At 27.7% G+C, this 24,509-nt stretch overlaps 1 protein-coding gene across 1 annotated transcript; it reads left to right on the top strand.

Annotated features, from left to right (window-relative positions):
- The first annotated feature begins 5,052 nt into the window (after positions 1–5,052).
- On the top strand, positions 5,053–23,110 carry LOC135924108 (collagen alpha-2(IV) chain-like). The gene is made up of 12 exons (XM_065459154.1): positions 5,053–5,316; positions 5,437–5,773; positions 6,185–6,337; positions 6,852–7,015; positions 7,120–7,248; positions 8,345–8,470; positions 12,301–12,426; positions 12,508–12,633; positions 16,025–16,402; positions 19,385–19,564; positions 22,154–22,415; positions 22,609–23,110. The coding sequence occupies exons 1-12, from the start codon at positions 5,053–5,055 to the stop codon at positions 23,076–23,078; spliced, it is 2,715 nt and encodes a 904-aa protein (XP_065315226.1). The 3' UTR covers positions 23,079–23,110.
- The last annotated feature ends 1,399 nt before the right edge of the window (positions 23,111–24,509 follow it).

Raw genomic sequence — 24,509 nt, 5'->3', positions numbered from 1 at the left:
TATTTAAAAATAAAAGTTAAAACAAATATTAGGCATCTATGGAGTGTATAAATGAATAATTTATAAAAAAAAAAATTTTTTTTAAATTAATAAAAAGTTGGGCGTCAAAGGGTTAAACTTTTTTTTTGGAATTTCACGACAGGTAATTCAAATTCTATTTTATCTTTTAATAAATCAAATGATAATGATCAATTTTTTCTCTATGTATTCATTAAACTAATGATGTTCCCCTTATTATATTTTAATTGTTTACAATACAAATTTAGATCATCTTTCTAGGTTTGAGGCTCGGTTGGAGTACATTAGATATTTTTTTTGATGGGATAAATTGTTCTGGAAAATGTATTACGTTAACATTTTTACATTATGAAATTCTCTTCAGAATTGACGGCAAAAATATGAATAAAATTTTCAGTTCATCTTTTGGAATATTTAAAATTTGACAATCTTAATAGTAAAAATTGTTTAAATTTGAGACTGAATAGAGATAATTGACATTTTATTTTAGATAGTTTTGCGAGATTTTAACTATAACGTAAGACATCTAGTCGTATTTTTTTCCTTAGAACAGAAGGTCATTTATTGAAATGCGCGACCGAAACCGGGAATCTGGCAAGTTTAATCCAGAAATCGAAAAAATAAGCCTAGGTAGGACTAATTTACCATATTTCAAAACTTTATCATTGTCAAAATATAAGAAGACTCATTGATTTTTTAATAAATAATATATTAACGGAATCACCGTGATCGAGTTCGATCGATTATATATTGTCCCACCAAGTTGGTTTTAGAAAAAAACATGGCCATTGCTGGATTCGAATGATCAACGGACTCAGCGAGACCACAGACGGTATACGAAAACATCAATTTTTTTCATATAATAAATAATTGGCATGTTTAAATATTTATGGGAAAATAATAAAAGCAACACTTTTGACATGAGACATTAGCCATCGCTGGCCACAGACTATATGCGAAAATATCAATTTTTTCATATATAATGATAAATAAAAGACTTGTTTAGATATTTTACGAAAAATACATAAAAACCCGTCTGACGGGGAGAATCATACTAGTAAACTTATTTTCAAAAGTTAAAATTATTTTGATATCGAGATTCACCAAGGACATTATTCACGGCATCGGCCAATAGTTTCAATTTTTGATGATTAACCCTCATGAATTAAAAAAAATTTATCTTATATTAAACTATTTATCTACTAATATCTAAACCGATAAGGAAGTAATAAAGAAAGTGTTTTTAATTTTGTTTTTTCCTATTTCTTTTTATCTTCAACTTTATATAATATTCACGATATATCTTTGTTTTTCCCCCTAATAAATATATATAATAATCAATTTTTGGTATAGACAAAAAAATGTGTTTGTTTCCAAAAAATGTTTATATCATAAAACTAGAGCCCTGCATAGGATCTATATATTTTTTTAGATCTGACCTCATCAAAACTGACCTAACTAACCTTGCAATCACAGTGTGCGCAAACGCTTCGAATTCGCGCTAACTGTGAATACATAATAGTTTGCGTTTTTTTCCAAGAATCCTATCCGGTCCAATATTTTATTTTATAAAATAGGCTCGAGTCCAATTGAACTTTTAAAAAGTACGAGATTTCAAGAAAAGCAGGAATAAATTCCAAGACCGTGTCCTGATTCGTCTTATTTCTAAAAGTCGATAGTTTCCTCTAAACAGCTTAAAAAAAGAGGCTATTTAGATTTAAGTAAAAGTATACGCGTCTGTTTTATTTGCACCGAAAATATATATAAATAATATTTTGTCTTCGTTCAAAATCTGTTTAGCCTGGGAAACAGAAATAACTGTCATAAATAAGACGAACCAGGACACGGCTTATTCACTGAAGGAAAATAAAAAAATTTAAGAAAAATATTTATAAAAACATTTTAAAAAATAAAATTTTGTTGAGATCCGTTCCCTAAATAAGTTTTAAAATTAAGTTACCGAGTCCAAGAGAATGTCTATCCAAATTTGGTTAGATTGCTTCATGCAAAAAAATGATTGATGCAGAAATATAGATTATAAATTAGATGGTTACTTAAAAACCAGGTCATTAAAGATTTTTAATTTTTGGGGGTGCAGCCTAGACCCCGTTAACTTTTCGAGGGTTAAAATGAACTTGGACACAAGAATATGAATAATTTATAATTAAATGTGACCTTATTCTGACAATCAGGACTGCGAAAATTTTTAGAAAATGTGTATTTAGGCCTAATATTACTACATTTGTCAGTGCTTACAAATTCTTCCTATGTTACATACTAATTAGTGAGTTATATTTTTGAATGTTGATTTTCCAATTTATTTTTGACACCTATTACTATTAGAGAATGATTTAGATGAGCGAAAGATAGTCTTATTAAAAATTGAATTGCATTCTTTTTTGGATAAAATTAATAATTGAAATGCGGCCCGATAATATAAATTTATTTTACTAGTTTTAATAAAATTTTTCTACTTTTCCATCATCTATAACTATTTATATTTGCAATTTATATTGCGTTTATATAAATTTAATAGATTATATTTACCCTATTTAAAGACGAAAGCAAAACTAGATAAAGACAGCAATAAACGGGTGAAGGGGGTATCATGTTGTTGCGTTATTGAAATCTCGGAAGGGGTGGGATAACCTCTTAGTTAACAGGAACCAGTATCCATTTTCTAGTTGAATCATATTTAATTCGTTAGAAAGGACTCGTCGTCATTGGTTTAGCAGTAATTTAGAGCGATGAAGCTGAAACGGCTGTAAAATATATCAAAGGATATAGTATAAATAATCTGTTCCAAATCACGAATATTTAGCTATATTAAATTCCTTATGAACAAATTTTTTTAACATTCTTTCAGATAAGAAGAGGAACTAAAACATTCGCTCAAAATTTAAGATAAAAAATTTAACAATTCAATTAATGTTGAATGAAATACTTTATTAATTAAGAAATATTATTTATTAAAAAACTGCTCAGAAATATACCGAATAAACAACATTCTTCGGAAGGCCTGACTTGAGGATTCTCTTGGCTCAAATTTTGGCAAAAGTTAAAATATTTTTCTTATACTTACTAGAAAAGAAACCTAATTTTTTTGCTATTTTCCTCGAGTGATTTTAATTTTCCCATTTTCTTTTACAGATAAATAATTAAGTTTTTCACCATTTAGAAATTTTTTTCAGATCGCACTCTGCCACTACTTCAAGTTCAATTGGAACTATTTTAAATAAATATTAGTCAGCCACAGATCGAACTTACACAGATCGAACTTGCCCTTAAGTCCAAATATGTCGGACTTGTTGTAAAAGAACGCTTTTATGAATAAAATTATTAAAACATGGTGAACGCCGTTTCCTTTTATCTTTTATGTCATTCATTCTAACAAAAAAAAACTTACTCAACTGTGTCCTTCAATTATTTGACGAGTTTATATACTTCTATACTCTTATTTAGAATGGTCTATATTTTATAATTAATTTTGTAGCTGAATTATATTCATTAGGTATATTCCTACACCACAAAAAGATTTTAAAAAATTATAGAAAAACGTAGGATTGAAAAAGCCTCAGTATAAAATGTCAATTCTTGTAATCTCTCTTTTCTGAGCAAGAATTACTCGAAATTTAGAAGAGGATTGTATAAAAATTATTTTTAACAAATGAAAAAACCAGGAAAAGTCAATCAGGAAATGGTATAGACTACTTTTATAAATAATTCTTCGAGTTATGGAGTGGTAAGAACCAGTCTCGCTTGGTTTACATTCACATATAAAACATAAAATATTTTAAATAAATTTCCTATAATATCCTTATTCATTCTACAAAAACGGCGATTTCAACTTCAGCTCCTGTAAAAAGCGTTTTCGCGAAATGAATTCCTTTTTAATTATGAAACGCTCATGGTATATCGATAAAGATTTTTTTTAAAAAAACAATTATTAAAAAATTAGAAAAATATTATATAATTTATATTTCAAATCATATTTTATAGTTGTGTCTATTATCGGTGTTATTAGGCGTTTAATATAATTATATGAATGAATGCCTTCACGAATTTGAACGTGTTTCTCTTTTTACTGCTGTTAAGTGGCTCGATTTGAACTTATGTTCAAAAACGGCTTGCTGAATATTTTAGCCTGAAAATTATAGCCTACCTCGAGATTTCCCTAATAGATGTCCAAACCTTTGTGCCATCTATGAGCATATTCTTCAGGCTTGCGCAATATATCTCCGGATAAAATATTTAGCCGTTTTTAATAATAAAATCGGCTCTTATCGAGCCGTTTAACAAAATTACCTTTTTTTGACTATGATTAAACATGAATATATTCGATTTTTTTTAAAAAATGAATAACGAACGAGAACGACTTCTTTAAAATATTTTGGACAGCACTATTTTCAACAAAATATATTCATAATTATTTTTAAATTCTCTCGAAAATGTTGTGGTTTAGCGAACGGTCAAATTTTTATTTACTAAATAATACTAATAATAATTTTACTCTATATTAGATGAATTTTTATTAAAAAATTAATTAAAAAGAAAAATTATAGGAAAATTAGTTTATTGGGGCAAATTGATTTTTTAAAAGAAAAATGAATAATTTTCATGGAAATATTATAAAAAGAAAATCTTATTTAATCAAGGATTATAAAAACGGTAAAAAGTAAAAAATATAAATAGAATTTACATTAATAGGGAAAACCGGATTATATGAGATTATGTAAAATTTATACCTTTTTTGAACAGAAAAAGAAGATTTGACGTTCACTTTCATAACTCTTTAACGCCTCAATTATTGTGTTAATGATTTGCGATGACAAATTCCATAATTTAATGCTATTATTATTTTATTTTTTTAAATAAGAAATTAGACAAAAATGATATAATAAATACATAAGAATAAAAATAAATTAACTGTCTTAAATTACATATTTTTTTAAGTTTGATTTTTACAAGTTTTATTTTAAGGAGAAAGTTTTAAAATATTATTAATATAGTGGATAATAAAATTAATTTAATAATATGAAATCGATTGAAAAAGATGATAGTGAATATGGTTTCACAAGGCTCAATTCTTCGAATTTTACTTTGCCAAATTCTTTAGGCTTTTTGGCTGGTGCTCTAATTGTCATGTCCCTCTTAGGGCTAGCTTTCATTCCATGGCTCAACTACAAGATAAAAACTTTGGACAACGACCAAGATGCTTATTTGATCATGATCAAGATGAGATTAGCAGAAAAAGAACAAATACTATCTTTTTTGAGGACAGAAGCTACGACTTTGCAAGTTATTATAATAATTTTAAATATATATTAAAAATAATGTAAGTAAAATCTTATTTATTTTCATATTCATTGTTTTTTTAAACTTTCTATAAGTTGATTATAATAATGAATCCAAAACTAGATCAAGATAGTGGAATTAATTCGAGATAGAAGGACACGCAAACTAAGGTTAAGACGCCCTATAAACGATATGCTAAAAACGAAGACCAATTATGAATCTATAGAAGTATTCCGGAATAGAAGGTATAAAAGGGAAGTGGAAACAAAAATTATAGATACACCAATAGAATTGCCGGCTGAAATTCCAGTGGAAATTTCAGTGATTGGCAAAGAAATATTATTTGCCCAAAAGGCTAGTCAGCAAACGCAATTCATCGACGCTCTACCTAAAGTGGAAAGTTCTGGAGATAGGGTAGAGGCTCAATATAGACCATTTTCCCCCGAAATAGAAGAGATAGGTTATAAAATTGCGATTTTAGTCACACAATGTCTTTTTAAAAACAATTAGAATTAAAAAGGGACACTGTTTTATATAAAATTAAAAATATAATATGATATAATATATTGTGAGTATTAAAATATTATTTAAATGTATTGTAAAAAAATATATGCAGAATTCATAGAGGACGCCATTCAGCTCGATTTAAACAGACGAAAATCTTTTAATGAGATTAATTTTATCTAAATTCAATGATGATGATAATCTGAGAATTAATAATAAAAAAAGTATTTATTCCTATTAAAAGATTTTTTTAAATTTAATCAGCTGTTAAATGGTGTTGCATCCGCTATAAGTTCAGCTTTATAGGTTTTACTTTTTATTTATTTATTACTATTACAATAAAGCCTAAAAATTTTATAATATACAGAATCCGGTTTCAATAGAGGAGGATCTAGATCCGGCCAAAGTAGCAGAATATCGGTTTCTTCATTTGAAAATTCTGCAAGAAGGGTTAATAGTGGTTCTTCCTCACAAAGTTTTAATAGCAATGGAGCTGGGCGGAATGGAAAAGCTCAATCAAGTTTTAAATTTGTTTTACATTATAATGATTATATATGATAGAATAATATAATTGGGGTAGGAAAGCTCTTAAATCACTGACGTATGCATGACATTAAAATGCAATTAGAAGTAGCCTAGTAAAAAAATATGATCTCACTTTTAAAGAAAATAAATTATAACCAATTAAAACTCGTAATTCAACATTTTATGTGTCTAAAAAACATCATATAAAGTTTTCACAACTTTCAAAGTAGTAAGATATTTTTGTTGTTTTTATTTATAAGTTAGACTATGATTTTCTCCCAAAAAGTATATTTTATAAAAATCAACACCTTGATAACCAAATCTTTAGGCCATAACTGATACTCTGCAATTAAAATAAAATATTTTCAAACATTCAAAATATTAAATTTATTTTTTCCAGGTAAGATTTTGCTAAAACATACTTAATTAATGAAAAAACATTTTCTAATCCGGTTTAGAATCTTTTTCCCTTTCTGAAATGATTTTATATATTTTTTTTATTTAACAAGATAATGGTTGTAAAACGTGCCTCCATGGTAGGCCAGGTGTGAGTGGTAGGCCCGGAAGGCCAGGTTCTCCTGGCAGATTGGGCGATCCTGGTCAGGATTCTTTGCAGCCTGGTAATCCTGGACATCCCGGTGAGTATGCTAAACCTGGTTCACCCGGCCCTAAAGTATTTTTCATGTTTTATGAAATTATAAATAATTTGACTGATTTAAAAATGATAAATAATATTATTGCAAAACTTTTTTTAAAATATATTCGTTGTGCATATAGGGTCCACCAGGTCCCCCTGGGGCGGACTCAGAACCTGGAGCAGATGGCCAGCCAGGGGTAGATGGACCAGATGGCAATAGTGGTAACCCTGGAAAAGATGGAGAAGACGGCAGCCCCAGCTTGCATGATGTATATATATATATATCTCGTTTTGTGTTCAAAATTGATTATTACAATGTTTTAGTGGGTTGGGGGGGGGTATTAAATATAAATTTTTATTATTTGATAACAAAGGAGATGAAGAAAAGGACTAGTTTATGATAAATTAGCATTAAGTAATTATTAGAGGAGTAAATTTAAACAAATTTTAAAACTTGTTATAAGTTGGGTTGAATTTATGTATATGTGTATAATTGGGGTATTCACATTATTAATTCTGTCTTATCTATTAACATTACAAAGAGTTGAAATCTCTATTTAATTTTATTTAACAATAGAGGGGCATAATGGAGAAGATGTTATGGGGAAAATAACTTCGTTACCTGTATAAGAGTTAATAAGGGGTTAGACTGATAGTGAGATATTAGGTTTAGAAGAAAATAATTTAGTAAATAGACATGGGGGCGGAGATATATATGGAAAATATATTAAAATCAAGTGTTGAAACCATATAGGGACAGAGAAAATTTGTTTAGAAATAGAACGGAGATGAAACCGAGATTTAATTCTCGAGGGAGGGGAGATATTACTTGTTATAACTGTGGTGGGCAAGGACATATGGTCAGAGATTGTCAAGAGAAAAAATGTTTTGAATGCGGCAAAGTCATATAGCCCCATATTGTCCGCGCAAGCAGGAGAAATTGAGATGTGCCAGGTGCGGAAGATTTGGTCATAATAAAGAGGATTGTGTAAGCAGATATAATACAAGAGGTGGTTTCTACAAAGGGGAATGGGTCAAAATACTCCCAATGTGCTAGCTAAGAAATAGGGAAGTAAATATGTCTAATTTTGTATCATATTTATATTTCTCATTCCTTTAACATTCCCTCTAGATTTTATATTTCTCAACCCTTTCCTCTGCCAAACTCCCTTTCCCATCATATACTTCCCACCATCATAGTCACCAACTCAGTTTACACACGAAATTTAAATTTGCATATTGTTATAACAGTTTTGTGGTTTAAAAAAATAATATTTTTAATCGCTATAAAAATAATTATCGAAATTTTGTGCTATGATTGCTATTGAAATTTGATATTTTATTTGTAAAAACATATTTATAAAGGGCGAAACAGGCAAAGCCGGAGACATGGGTCGACCAGGAGGAAAAGGACTGCCCGGTAATGCTGGGCGAGACGGTTCACCCGGTACACCTGGAAGAGATGGAGAAAGGGGAGAATCTGGAGAATTGGTATGATTACATTTCTATTAATAATGTTTATATTTAATGAAATCCAACATGGTATATATTTTTTAAAAACATTTATTAGAAGGGAAGGCATAAAGATTTTTATTTTATATTTTTATGCCATGAAAACATAAAAATAAAAAGTGCAGTTCTCCAAATTTTTTATACAGGTACAGATACTTTTATATTTTTGTTTTTATAAGATTCAAAAATCACTATATTACCTTATTTTTTTCGTGGATTATTGCATTAATTTTTTTTCCTTCTTACCTAACTTTCTATTTTAAGATAAATATTTATTATTCGTTTATATTTATTTTAATATGCAAATTGGCTAATTCAATTTTATAATTCCTTGTTCATATTTATATTATATATTTATTAGTTTATCATTTTATACTTTTTGGCATATTTAATCATAACCTTTATTGAAAATTCAATATTCTACTTACATAAAAAGTACTAATCTGTCTATAATTGCTAATAATAAATAGGCATCAATTTTAAAATATTTAAGGTGATTTTTTAAATTTTTTTTAATCATTTCTACAAATATCTATAATTTGAATATTATTTCATCATTTTATTCAAATAATCATGATCTTATTTTATGTGAGGGGAGGGGGGGGGTAATAAAATATAAGTATCTATATTTCACGGTCCAACATTCTTGTTTGCCCTTTGGCACAGTATACTGAGAATGAAAATAATATTTGGATGATTTAGATTTTGTTGATAGTAGTTTTGTTTTAAAAAAATTATTATTATTATAATGATATCTATTTTATCGCAATATTCTTATATTTTAATTTTAATAATGTTTCTAAACGATCCGAAAAACTCTTTGGGATAGTTTCTCTGGAGGAATAGACCACAGAATTGGATATATTTGGATTTTTTTTTCCAGCATATTAATACAATCAACATATTATATATCCTAATCTCTCTATGTGCATCTCAATTTCTGATTTATACATCTCTTCATTCCTATTATTGGGCCCCAAAGAATTCTTTTACTGTAGTTATGCGGAAAAGATATTGTTCTTTGTGAACCATAGGTTAGAGATATTACTTTGACCTCTTGGACATTGTTGCTTATTGTGCGAATGTAATTCTCATTTATTCAATATATCCATCTTCATGATTATATTTTAATTCAAAAATGCTATCGTTATCAGGCAAATCATGAATAAAATAAGGCTTATCGATATTTATATTCAAACTCAAGAATATTAATCTTTTGTCTAATTATATTATTGTTATCTAGAAATATATAATATATTATCTGATTTTATTTTTAGCTAAACTAATTAAATAAATAACGATCAGATAAAAAAGTTTCATAAAATATATCTTGCATCTAAGATACACTAATTTAGATAAAATGAATATAATAAGTATTTATATCTGAAATATTTTTTCAAGAGTCTGTAACCGGATTCTTTTTTTAAAATACCTATACACATCTGATCTTAAGTATATTCTGTGAGTGGCTCCTACCCCTTCTGAGCGATGGAAATAGAATACCCCTCTGAAAAGTAGCCCCTCCCCCAACGAAAAGAATGTAAATTATTTTTTTACACCCTTTCGGCAATACATGAAATAGTAGGAATTGGCAAAAGATAGTAAAATAATATTACACCACCAACACAATGGTTACTCTCAGCTATAATTTCAAGTGTTCTTGTATTTTTTCTTATATACTTTCTTTCAAATCAATGTCTTTTATTCCTTCTTATCGATTGGTTAATATCTCAATTAATTACTTAGTTTAGGATGTTGCCTCTTTTGAATTAAAAACTTTTTTTGTCAATAAAATCTTCTACCAATACTTTACATACAAATATATTTAGTTTTTTATTATTACGACTATTTACTGTTCAAGTAGTGATCTCATTTTGACCATCACTTTTGAATATATCCCGTAAATAGTATTCTTTCATCAGTCTTAGAATCATCATCAGGAGAAGAAGGAGAAGCTAAATAATGTATTAATATAAATATTTTAATAAAATAAATTTACAATTCTCAGAATCTGACAAATCTTTTGAGTTTTTAACCTCCAGGTCACGTGTAATAATTATATCGCTCGTTTTAGTCTTAATATAAATTCGAAACTTAGACATTTTTTCAAAAACTTGATTTGAATTTAATGGTAAAGTTCTTAGATATCCTCAAAATCATCCTTAACGAATATCTTTTCTGCCATTCTCTTTGATGTTAAAAATGATGTTTGATTAAAAATTTAATCAATTCATCATTGAATCTTTCATTAAACTGCATAATGGTCAAATCAAGTGCAGCATTAATGGTTTTATGGCTAAAATAAAATATTATATTTAATAATGAAAGTATATTTTTTGGATTGTAATGTTTGACTTTAATTTTCCAAATTAAAAGGTAAATTTTTCCTCTTCAAAAAATCTTGTGTCAAAAACATTCACAAATTTATTGTTACTATTTATTAGTATTAAGTAATAATACAAGACAATAATTTAAATATACCTCAAATAAATCAGGCAGTCTTTTGCTAATTGAATTTGATTTATTGCAAATCCTATATCCTTCGAAATGGTTTGCAATTTTGTACAAGCCAAGCTTGTTATCTATCCAAAACACAATGTGATAAAATAAAATCAAAATTTTCTATTCTAAAAACAATAGCACTAGCCATAATAGAAGTGACCAAATCTTCAAAATCCTTTAAATTTTTCAAAACTGCCCTCAAGGTATTATAAAAATATAAACAAATAAGATAATATTAACGAGTGATATTCTTGATGCGTAAAAATCGTTGCGATTTTCTCTACATCACTCTGACATGAGCACTGCTTTTTGCACCATTGAAATACACGTGAATCACGTCTAAGATCCCTAATACATTTCCTAGTTCTTTTATCGATTAGAATAATTGAACAATGATTGGATTTAATCGATGACAATAGCACTAAATAAAAGTTACCATTGATATTTCAGTCAGCCAAAGCCTGTACCCCTATGATCCTTCCCCTCATGTTTGAGACACCATCATAGCTTTTCCCAACTAAGAATTCGAGGTGTAGATTGGATTCATAGAACTAAGTTTGCATATTATATATTTTTTAATATCAAGACCAGTCGTTTTACCATTTTCAATATGTCTTACTATATTGCTTATGATTCGGTAACATGATATTTACCATCAGCTATAATTGAAAAACACCTGTTAAATTCAATCTCTTACAACCATATTTTTCATGGTTTAATGAGAATATTTATATTATTATAAGACAATATAAATTATAATTTGAATTATAATTCCTTTCATTTTTTCTCCTTTCTTTTTTATTCCTTCTTTTGAGTATACAATTTCTGAACAGGTTCCGAATCTGCAATTAGTTTAATCAAATGCTACTGTTTCAAAGCTTTCTTTATATCGTTAAAATTTAGCATGTCTTTTTCTAATATGATCTGTTCATTTACCATCGCTTATATTATGCCATGTGCAATTATTAATTAAGGATTTGCATATTTTTGGTTAATATTTTGAAATTGGAAAAATAATTTTATAAGACAAGAAATCTTATGGTTATGGATGGGTGTGGTAAAACTAAAAATGAAATTTATCTTTTTTAAAAAGTACCCCTATTTACATTTTAAGAAGCAGTTGCTTCGGGCCCTCCTTCCCCCCTCCCCCGTTGTAGGGGCCACTGAATATGTGTAGTAAAGTTGATTTCAAGTCGTTTAATCTATTCAATTTGAATCCAAAAGAACATTATTATATATATTTCTATTATACTTAACCAATATCTCCTGTAAAAAAATTTATAGAGATTATTAATTTACTTTTCTAGGGCCTTCAAGGAGAATCAGGAGCTGATGGATTCAATGGTGATCCTGGCCAAAAGGGAAAGGACGGGATTCCTGGCCAAATCGGGGCATCTGGAAGAGACGGATTACCGGGACTGGAAGGAGAAAAGGTATTATTTTATAAAACGATTTAATTCATGTATTTTTTTATTATGTAAACAAATAATTACTACAAATTATATATAATATAGGGACAAAGAGGATCGCCAGGCAAAAACGGAATAGATGGACCTCCAGGAAAGCCGGGTGTTGACGGAGAACCCGGTCGAGAAGGTAATCCTGGTCAAAATGGGGAAAAGGGGATAAAGGGACCTGCTGTAAGATTTAAATAACTTATTTATCTTATCATTCCACTTCGATATTAGAGTTGCCAACACACATTCTTCTAGAATTTTGAGTTAACATATTAATTTAGGTAATCTAACAATACAACCACGGAATTATTAAAATTTTAATTAGAAATTTTATAAAGACTTAACTAATTGATTTTTTCCCACTTTTTTTAATCCTAATATTCAATATTAATTATTCCTAAAATTCATATTATTAATGAATAATCATTTTAATTTTTTAAATATACCCAGGCCGGGCCTGAAAATTTTTTATAAAAATACCCGGACCGGACATGAAAATTTTTTTAAAAAAATCTCCTGCCCCCAAATATTTGGAATCGTCATTATTAACTATAAAAATCAAAAATAAATATAATTTGTTTTAAAAAAATCCGGGCCGGGCCTGCAATTATTTTTTTAAAAACCTCCGGCTAGGTCGGGCCGAAAAAAATTCCGGGCCTTGTAAATGGTACCTCTGCAGGTCTCTGATGAATGTTAAGGTAGATAGGGAGTAAGACAATAAATAAGTTATAATAATATTTTATCTTAAAAAAATTTAAGTACTATATCTAACAAATTTCACACTAAATATATGTAATAAAATTCAATTTAACAATTTATTTAATCGGTTAATATAAAATAATAATAATAATCAGTTAATCGACCAATATAAGAAACTATTAAGTTAATATAATGTAAAATAAAAGAAATAAGAAAATCAGTCCATAAGGTAAATATTAAGTTAATAGATATTATTTTACGGTAAATGGAATATATTAACAATGAAAAACATAGATAATTACTAATTAGTATTTTACATTTATATTAGGTCTCATCTAATTCCCCCCCCCCCCATTTTTTAAATATTATTACTGTTTATAATAAATACTATAGTTGATATATGATATCCGGTAATCATATGGCAATCTTTAAGGAATTATAAATACTAATAAAGTTTCTCAAATTATAAAAGATAGTTAAAACTTCGCTATAAAACTTATTTTGGGTATAAATTATTATATATTTAATAATTAAACATCGTATATGCAAAAACCTTTTGAATTTAACACCAAAATTTTATTTATTATATAAAATTTTTAATTGTTTATCATTTAAAATGATTTTTTGTCTATGGATGCATAATAATAATGACTATATTAGGACAAAATTTAAAAATCTATAAATAGTTTTAAAATGAGAATGGGTTTACTTATTCCCGTTCTCCATTACTCATTCAAAAATAAAAAGATGAAATATCTGCTAATGAAACAAAATTACAACAAAGGAATAGTGTTTTTAAACGGCACGATTTGAGCCGATTTTTAAAAACAGCTAACTAAATATTTTATCCAATATTAAGCAGACCTAAAGATTTTGTCTATAGATGGCGCAAAGGTTTTGACACATATTAGCAAAATCTGGAGCTTAGGCAATATTTTTTTTTTCAAAAATCTTATCTAACATTTTTAAAAATTGACTCAAATCGAGCCGTTTAACAACATTACGCCAGGAAATAAATAATGAAATAATGATAGATTACAAAATGTATTGAAAACAGTATGTGAGGAATATCAAGATGGGCCCGGGATTTACCATAGTTCTTCAAGGTTTGGTTTTAAATTTCTTCATAATTAATAAATGTAATTGATTTTTGAACACAGTTATTATAAATTAAATTTTATAAAATTAAAGTAATTTTTCAAGTGGGGGGGGGGGGGGGGTCCGAGAATAATTTTATGTCAGTCAATTTTTCGTCGGCAATCATCTGATACATGTTAACTATTTTGCTGTATCACTATTTACAGTTATATTTCTGAAAATAAATTATTTTTATAACGAATGAAAGGAATTTAATTGAAAATACAATTTATGTATAAAAATAATTAACTGAAATAATTATATACTGGAATAAAATATTTCTTTGCATTGGAAAAAAATATATAATATTTATTTGAATCGAAAAAATATTAATAAACTTTTTTAAAATCTCTTTTTAAAAAGTCCAAAATAAGCTTCCCTAGACTAAATAAACGTTCTTATATTTTATAAGCAGTAACTTTAAATCTGGAGAATCATCATATTAATATAATGAATTATTAACATATTTTAAAAGTAACTTGAAAAATAACTAGTTATGTTTTTAATTACATCAAAATATTACAGCAATTTTTTTTTAGTATAAATGTATTTACATATTTTAACAACACTAGTGTTTCCCCTAGTCTTTATGGGATGTCCTACATTTGATTTAGGTAAAATCAGAACAGGCCCGAAATCCAGCCTAAATTGGGCCATAAAATAGTATAATTTTATAAATTCGAACCAAACCAAAAATATTACCCCGGATGGGGCCTATAAATATTTATTTTTACCAAAACCGTGCCTGACCCATTATTTGTTTGAATTTAAATTCAATTAACCAGTAGGAAAATTATATAATGGATCATTTAACATTTGTTGTTCATATTTTAATATATTTAAAATAATTTTACACAATAGGGCCGAAATTATTATTTAAATGACAAAATTTAAGAACCCAGTTCATGTCAATCCCAAAATATTATTTTTTAAATTTTGGCCAGGCTTAAAAATAATAAAAGAATTCAAATTCAGAACAGATCATAAATTTCACCTTTACAGGTCTTTGGGTAAAACTTGTACCAATCAATTCCAAGTGGAAACTAAAATAGTGAAAAGCAGAATATTAATTTTGCCTATTTTATTTTCATGACAAAATTATTTCATTCTTATTTTTTTAAATTATAACTCCAATTTCATTTATCATGAAAATTAGAGATCCGCAAGCCCGAGAACGTCTGAATTTTTTTTTAATAGGCCAGGCTGGGCAAATTTTTTTTAATATTTAGTATATTTGTTGAATTCTGATATCTTATGGAAGTGAAAATCTATTGTATAGTGTTTTTAACTTAACCACTCCCCAAGATTATAAATATTTGTTTATTTTGGTGTTCCGCAACATATATTTTAGTTTAGGCCTTGTATTTAAAATCTTTTTAAACCGGGCCGGATCTTGCCGGGCAACCTTAGTAAAAAATTAAAACCGCGACCGGCCGGATAGGGCAAAAAAATTTTGGCCGGGTAATAACTAAATTCCCACTTGGTCGGGCCGGGTCTGAGAATTTTGCCATTAGCAGACCTCTAATGATGCTATTTTGTGAAAATAACCTAAAAATTCTTCCATCCTTTGTTTTATACAGATTATTTATATATAATACTGCCTATATGTAGATTGTATTATATTTCATAAGGTTATTAAATACTTATTGAAATTTTTAAATTTTATAAAGTTCATGATCTTTATCAACTATTAATATACTATATCTATAAATTATTATTTATTATCTTTACAAAAAAGGGTCTAAGAGGAAGTTCAGGAGGGACATCCCACGGTAATGACGCTTTCCCAGGTATGGACGGTCGACCAGGTCGAGACGGTATGCCGGGTCGAGACGGGAACCCAGGGCAAGACGGTCGGCAAGGAGAATCTGGCAAAGCAGGTTCGGACGGAATTTCAGGTCGGCATGGAAAATCTGGATTTGATGGAAAACCGGGTATAGCCGGTAAACCCGGTATTGAAGGAACTCCCAATTTTGAGGTCGGAGATCCGGGAATTTCAGGCGACCCTGGAAGAGATGGCCTTAACGGAGAAGATGGAAAAGATGGCAAGGATGGTGCTCATGGGCTTGACGGGGTAGATGGCAGAGATGGAGACGTGGGGCTACCCGGTCCTGATGTAAATCTTTTTAAACTTTGTATGATATATATTTAGAGGCGAAGAATTTGTTGAACCTTAATATCCCAAATACTATTATAGTTCTTTTTATAGTAAAAAATTATTAGTTAAAAATTAGATGATGAGAATAATAGTAATATTAAAAATAATAATAATTTTTAATTTATATTTTGAAATCCCATTCAAAAAAGGAAAAGTTTCAATCATAAAAGGAAAAGGTTCAATCAAAAAAGGAAAAGGCCCAAACAAAAAAGAAAAGTGTCAATCAAAAAAGGAAAGGTCCCAAAGGTTTAGGAAAAAGTCTGATCAAAAAAGGAAAAGGGTCAGACAAAAAAGGAAAAGTGTCAATCGTAAAAGGAAAATTTCCAAAAGGAAAGGAAAATTGTCAATCAAAAAAGGAAAATTTCCATTCAAAAAAGGAAAACCGTAATTTTTTAAAATTTCTTGTCAATTTTTCTTAAATTTTTATTTATTTTTGTTATTCCTTCTTATTTTTTTTAACCTTTTTGCTATTTCTTTACATTATTTTTCTTACTGTATATTTTCTCACTTTATTTTTCTTCTCATTTTTGATAATTCTTTTGTCTTTTTAGAAATAATTTATAAATTTAGGTCTCAATTATACATAATATTCTTTATATGATTTTTTCTCCTTATTTTGTAATCTTTTACATACATTTCTAACCTTTTCAATATATTGAGTCATTTTTAATCTTTATTTTTTTGACCTTTTTACAATTTTTTTTCTTCTCATTTTTGATAAATTTAATAATAAGAATTTAAAAATGATTATTATTTTACAAATTTACATATCGTTTGGTATTAAAGCTCATACTTATTTATTTTTTAAAAGGTACTTTATAACCAAGAGATTAATTTAATTTAGCGATTGCAATTAAATCCAATAATCATTCTTAAATTCTTATTTTTAAAATTATCAAAAATGAGGAGAAAAAAAATGAAAAGGTAAAATAATAAAGATTAAAAATGACTTAAAGAAATTTTAAGGGTTAATTGTAAAAGATTCCAATATAAGGAAAAAAATCAAAAAGAGAATATTGTATGTATGATATAATAAACATAAAGAATTGCTAAAAAAAATGGACTTAAATTTATAAATATTTTTAAAAAACAAAAGAATTATCACAAATGAGAAGAAAAATAAATTGAGAGAAGATATAGTAATAAAAATAAAGTAAAGAAATCGCAAAAAGTATGAAATAAATTGGGAAAAGATACAGTAAGAAAAATAACGTAACTAAATCGCAAAAAGTTAGAAATACAGGGTTTCCCATTCAAAAAAGGAAAGGTTTCAATCATAAAAGGAAAAGGTCCGATCAAAAAAAGAACAGGATCGATTATAAAAGGAAAAGGTTCAATCAAAAAAGGAAAAGGTCAAAACAAAAAAGGAAAAATGTCAATCAAAAAAGGAAAATTCCCAAAAAGAAAGGAAAAAGTCCGATCAAGAAAGGAAAAGGTTCAATCAAAAAAGGAAAAGTGTCAATCGAAAAAGGAAAATTCCCAAAAGGAAAGGAAAAGTGTCAATCAAAAAAGGAAAATTCCCATTCAAAAAAGCAAAATCGTAATTTTTTAAAATTTTTTGTCAATTTTTTGTCAATTTTTCTTAAATTTTTATTTATTTTTGTTATTCCTTCTTAATTTATATGCGATTTCTTTACGTTTTTTTTCTTACTGATGTTTTCTCAATTTATTTCTAACTTTTTGCCGATTTTCTTTACTTTTATTTTTCTTACTATATCTTCTCTCATCTTCTCATTTTTGATAATTCTTTTGTATTTTTAAAAATAATATATAAATTTAGGTCCATTTTTTTAATAATTCTTTTTAAATTCTTATTTTTAAAATTATCAAAAATGAGAAGAAAAAAAATTGAGAAATGCTCAAAAAAATAAAAATTAAAAATGTCTTAAAGAGATTGAAAAGGTAGAAATGTATGTAAAAGATAACAATGAAAAAATCATAAAAAGAATATTGTATGTTTGATGAAAAAAAAACGTAAAGAATTGTTAAAAAAAATGGACCTAAATTTATAAATTATTTTTAAAAATACAAAAGAATTATCAAAAATGAGAAGATGAGAGAAGATATAGTAAGAAAAAGTAAAGAAAATCGGCAAAAAGTTAGAAATAAATTGAGAAAAGATCAGTAAGAAAAAAAAACGTAAAGAAATCGCAAAAATTTAGATATAAATTAAGAAGGAATAACAAAAATAAATAAAAATTTAAGAAAAATTGACAAAAAATTTTCAAAAATTACGATTTCCCTTTTTTGAATGGGAATTTTCCTTTTTTGATTGACACTTTTCCTTTCCTTTTGGGAATTTTCCTTTTTCGATTGACATTTTTCCTTTTTTGGTTGGACCTTTTCTTTTTTTGTTGACACTTTCCTTTTTTGATCGGACTTTTTCCTTTCTTTTTGGGAATTTTCCTTTTTTGATTGACATTTTTCCTTTTTTGATTGACATTTTCCTATTTTGATTGAACCTTTTCCTTTTATGATCGACCTTGTTCTCTTTTTGATCGGACCTTTTCCTTTTATGATTGAAACTTTTCATTTTTTTGATTGGGACTTTTCCTTTTTTGAATGGGAAACTCTGTATATCATTCCTATAACATTTGAAAAAAATTTTTCAATATCTATTTTAATATGAATAATTATTAATATTAAAAAATATTAAACGGTTATGAAGTAAAGTTTAACATAAAATAAAAAAACTGACTTATAAATGAACCAAAACTTGTCAAGTTGTTGGGAAGAAAACCTAATATATGATTTAGGTATAGGTAGTATGTATCAACTTTCAATTTCGTTTAGGTATTTTTGTATTTATGAAAAATAAAATATTTAAAATAAAAGGTTTCAAAATCTTTATACATAATAAAATATTTTAATTTTTCACCAATATAATATATTTTTATAATGAAGAATTAAAGATATGAATGAATAACCCTTACATATTAGGGCCCAGAAGGTCATACCGGTAGCGATGGAGAACCAGCCATAGATGGTCCAGTTGGAAACAAAGGCCCGAGAGGTGAAAGAGGGGACAGAGGGTTGCAGGGAGCTTCTGGGTCTTCGGGAGAAGCTGGCAGTGGCGGGAGAGCGGGAGCATTGGGACCTCGCGGGGAACCTGGACCTGATGTAAAATTTTGCGATAATAAATTTTTGCAACTTTAAAATATCATTTTTTTGAGAAATTTGCTTTAGTTGGTTTTTTTTATAAAATTCGATATTTTTTCGAAATAAAAAACGTTTTATTGTTCATACATTTCTTCTTCTTTAGATATTGAAAAATCCTTCAATATTTTATATAAAGAAGTATATGCAATTATTAAGACCACATTTTATTCAAAAGTTATAAGAGAAATCAATTAAATAAAATTTACAACAAAAGATTTACATATAATTTTTTATCAACCTGAGATCAGATAAAAATTTAAAAATCAATTAAAATACACGTTAAAAAACAAGGAAAACCATGCTTCCTTCATTATGATTTGATCAATACTTCTTAGCAGTTTTTGTAAAATATCTCACAATATTACAATGTTTGTTGTGACTAGTGTTGTTAAATAATGTTACTGATAACTAGTTATAATTTTGCAAAAAAATAACTGTAACTAGTTATATTTTTTGGAATGTAACTTCTGAATGTAATTAGTTACTTTTTAAATTATTCAAATACAATTTTATTTTAATATCTTATATTTTAATAAATTAATTTTAAATTAAACTTATTAATTTAAAATTTTGATTAAATATCTTTCTGTATGTATGCGGACCTTTTTTATAGTTAATATTGATAAATGATTCAGACAGATACAGAATCATAACCGTAGCCTGGATTTTTTAGGGGGAAATCACTATTATGTGGGTGTTTGCCACATAAATTTTATTGATAGATCCACCTTTGCAGGCCTTTGGCTAGGTTATATTTTTATAAAAATAATTTTGGTTTTCCACTTTTTTCTAATAATTTTGAATTATAGTTGTTGATTGTTTTTTACTTATTTATATTCATTTCAATTCTTCTTTATAGTGTGATATATAGAATATATTTTGGGGAGAGAGGAGGGTGAAAGGAATTTTTATTGGCTTAAAATGATATTTATGAGAACAGACAAATTTCCGAAGGGAAATTTCCCCCTGGCAACGCCTATGTACAGAATTTAATATGAATTCTAACTCTGACTTGTCATTTAATGAGGATGATATTCAAATGATTCAGAATAATGATAGAAATTGTGCCATCTTTCTAAAAGTATTACAAAACAACAGACTTAGATGTTAAAATACCTTAGTAGTATTGTTCAACGGCTCGATTTTTAAAAGGGCCCGATTAAGATTTTAGTCAACATAATAGCCTGAGAATTTGCTCATAGATGGAAAGAAGGTTTTAACCTCTATAATCTCGAGGCTTATATATTCCAAAAAAAATATATTTCAGCATCTAATCCACTGCCAAGCTATGGAAACTCTATAAGATTATTTTCACATAATATGACTTAAATAATTGTACTAAATTTTAGTTAGATGTACATGAAACAAGATATTTGTTTAGTTAAATATTATATAAAAATATCAATTAAATTAAACTAACTAAAATGACTTTAATTACCTTTCTACGAATTTCTTATCATACATTAAATTTAGTAGAAACAAAGATACCAACAAGATCCTTTTAGAAAATGATCATTATAAGAAAGCATATAACACTGCCATATCAAAATGCTAACCTATGGGAAATTTACAAAATAATACTGGGCCATCATCTGAACTAATTAAAAAGAGATTGAATTATTACTTTTTATTATATATAATGTTGTCCTTATACCAAATCCTCCCGTAAAAGGTTTTTTCAGACTAGAGATGCTTATTTTTGAAGCGAAATAAGCACCTCCTTTTGGACAGAAATTTTCAAGGTAATTTATTCTTAAAGGCAAATAGAATTTACTAAGCCCGAATTTTTATAAAAATAATCAGTGCATATATTTCGGTGTAAATATATTCTATATTCGATTTTTTTTTCAGTGTAATTATATTTTTATATAAATAAATTGTATATTTTCTTTTAATATGAAGAAACTTATAATGTAATTAAGTTACTTTTGAAATATAACTGTAACTAGTTACATATAAAAATATCTAACTAGTAACTGTAGATAGTTACCTCTTTATGAATGTAACTAGTTAAGTTTCAAAAGACCACTAGTTGTAACCCATTTCCATTATGTTTAACATCATTTATCAAATAGATCCCAACTAATATTCCGTCAGAGATGATTATTACCATATTTAAATCGACTGCTTTTATTAATTAAAAATCCTATAAGAAAGAAAATAAATCTAAATCGACATTAAATTTAAAATCTTATATTCTTATTATAATGGACCCTCTGTTCCAGCAAATAAACGATAGAAAAATAATAAACCTTGTTATTAAATATTCAACATCAACACTAGCTATCTCTTCAATTTTAAACTTACTTATAAATAATCAATTTAAACATACTATAAATAATTGCCACCCAATAAAAAAATATTTTGCTTAATTATTTTTTAAAGATATTTGCAAAATTTGAATCATTTGTTAACCAATTTTTTTTGCTGATAATCTCCGACAAAGTTTTTAAAAATAAAAATTTAAGCAAAAAATAGTGCTTATGAATTCATATATATTTATATAAAATTGGACAGCTGCCCTTTCATTATATCATTTAAAATGTAAAGGGTGAACCAGGAATGCCAGGAGAAGAGGGTAACTCCGGACCCCGAGGTAAAATGGGACCATATGGCCCGGCTGGCCCTGAGGGCATACCAGGAATACCGGGACGTGATGGAACACCTGGGATACCTGGACTACCAGGCCAGGATGATACTTGTGGATGTGGGGCAGCACAGTCTGGACCATCTTATTTGGGTTCATCCGTTTTCGTTAGATGGGGTGTCGTTTCATGTTTTAGTTCTGAGGGAACTACGACAGTTTATTCAGGTTGAATACTATCCTGTTTATATGTAATTGGTTCATTATTTTTGTTAAGATTTTAATTAAGTAAAGAGAATAATTTAAATTTTCCCCTCTTATCATTAATATGTTTTATATTCGCTCATAATTTAAATTTCAGGCAACTGGCGATTCTCTTATCATTAATAATTTTTCTATTCGCTCGTAACTAAAATTTCAGGCACCATAGCAGCTGGCGATTCAGAGGCACCAGGAAGTGGGGCAAGATTCGAGTGCTTACCTTACAAATCCGAACTGAACATCGATTTTGAATTTGACAGTCGGTCTAAGATATTCGGAGCTGTTTATCTAAACCCAGCCAGGTTGGGTAAAGTGGCGGCATGCGCTCTATGTTTTGCTCCTAGAAATGCCTTGGTCATGGTTCCCGGGGTTTCATTTTGTCCTGGGCAATGGACTCAAGAATATAGTGGAGTTTTGATGGCCGAAGGAGAACATTACACTCGTTCCCAATATATATGCGTCGATAGAGCTCAAGAATCACCTTTCTCCCCTACTGGTAAGCAATTCAGACTCAGAGGACAACATAAAAATCTTGCAGGTCTAAGTTTAGTTGGCCTAGAGTGCGGAGTTCTACCATGTTATCAATACAAGCATAAGGGTCCAATCCCTTGTGTTGTATGCACTTTTTAATCATTTTCAATTAATTTATGAACCAATAATTTTTTTAAAATAATTTTATATTCTGACAATATTTAGATAATTATTCATTCATTTTGGTTATTCATACCAAGCATAATAAATGTTCAATTCAAACATATTCATCTTGAATAAATACAAATATATCGTTGACTTAATAATATAATTCACCCTCAATAAATGGAAAAATGTTTCAAATTTACTATTTAAACATTAAATATTCATGTTACATATTATACACAAAATGAAATATTCTATTTTTTCTATCGATTCTATTCGAATTAATAAGAATAACAAAATTGAATAGGAATTTTAAAAAAATTATTTACCGAAAACCTTATTATTATTCCAATATATTTTTTTACAACTTTATTTCAGCAATCATTTTTAGAAATTTTAATCATCCATATTATAATAGTTTACATCTTTCGGTGAAGGGGGGGGGGGGGGTTCAGAAGTATTCATCACACCTAAATAATCTGAACATCCCTATAATATTTTCTATTTGAATTGAAAGTCTGAATAAAAAATGACCATAGCACCTACTTAAATGATCAGTCGTGTAGAATTAAATATAGATAGAATATAAAATTTAACAAGATAAAATTAATCCATGAGAATTATCAAATTACCTATTTTGGCGATAATTGCTGGCTTCTTGTTATTTCTGAAGGCCTGATTTTGTTAATGTTTTTCTAAATTATTTAATCCTTTTGTGTGTTGAATAAATCTTAAGTGAAAGGTTATTTTCTTCCATACGTTCTATGGCGATTTTTTATTATATAATTTTCACTTAATTATTAAATTGTATTTTGGACCCTGGTAAACACCTCTATATATGACTCGATAAATTCCGGCATTATGATATAGCCAAAGAATCTATCACTTGTATTTTGATTTGATTCACTAATTTTTCTAAAAAAACAGGAAAGATTTGGTGAGAAATGCTAAAAAATTATTTTTGATCAAAATTTAAAAATATGGCAAACTTGTGTATGTGAAAAAATATCTCTTTTGACCAAATTTGAGATATTTAGCTCTTAACTTAAGAGTTAAATAGTTATAGGCGCTTGTCTTCTCATCCTATTTGCCATTTAGCCTCGGTCTACCTCCTTATTAATATTTTATGAAGGAAAAAAGCCTAAATTACCCAATTCTAACATTAGAAATTGCGAAATTCTGACCCCGCCCGAAAATCTATTTACCCTGCCCTCGGGCTAAGCCACGCTTACCTCAAATGCAAATTCTTATATACTAGATGCTTCTCGGATTTGGTGATTTAAATCTAAGAGTTTGATATTTAAATTATTATAAAAGAAAAAAACAATACAAGAAATCTTTAATGATGTTTGATTGTGTATTTTATTTAAATTTCTGAGAATATTATTAGCAAAAGTAAAAACTTTACATATTATTAAAATAAAA

The sequence above is a fragment of the Gordionus sp. m RMFG-2023 genome, chromosome 2, assembly GCF_954871325.1.
Source record: "Gordionus sp. m RMFG-2023 chromosome 2, tfGorSpeb1-WG-v2, whole genome shotgun sequence".
Lineage (NCBI taxonomy): Eukaryota > Metazoa > Nematomorpha > Gordioida > Chordodea > Parachordodidae > Gordionus > Gordionus sp. m RMFG-2023.
This window is presented reverse-complemented; position numbering and strand designations above follow the sequence as displayed.

Coding starts and splice junctions, on each gene's coding strand:
- LOC135924108 (XM_065459154.1), top strand. CDS start 5,053: ATGAAATCGATTGAAAAAGATGATAGTGAATATGGTTTCACAAGGCTC. Junction 6,338..6,851: donor GAATGGAAAAGCTCAATCAA/GTTTTAAATTTG, acceptor TTATTTAACAAG/ATAATGGTTGTAAAACGTGC. Junction 8,471..12,300: donor GGGGAGAATCTGGAGAATTG/GTATGATTACAT, acceptor TTACTTTTCTAG/GGCCTTCAAGGAGAATCAGG.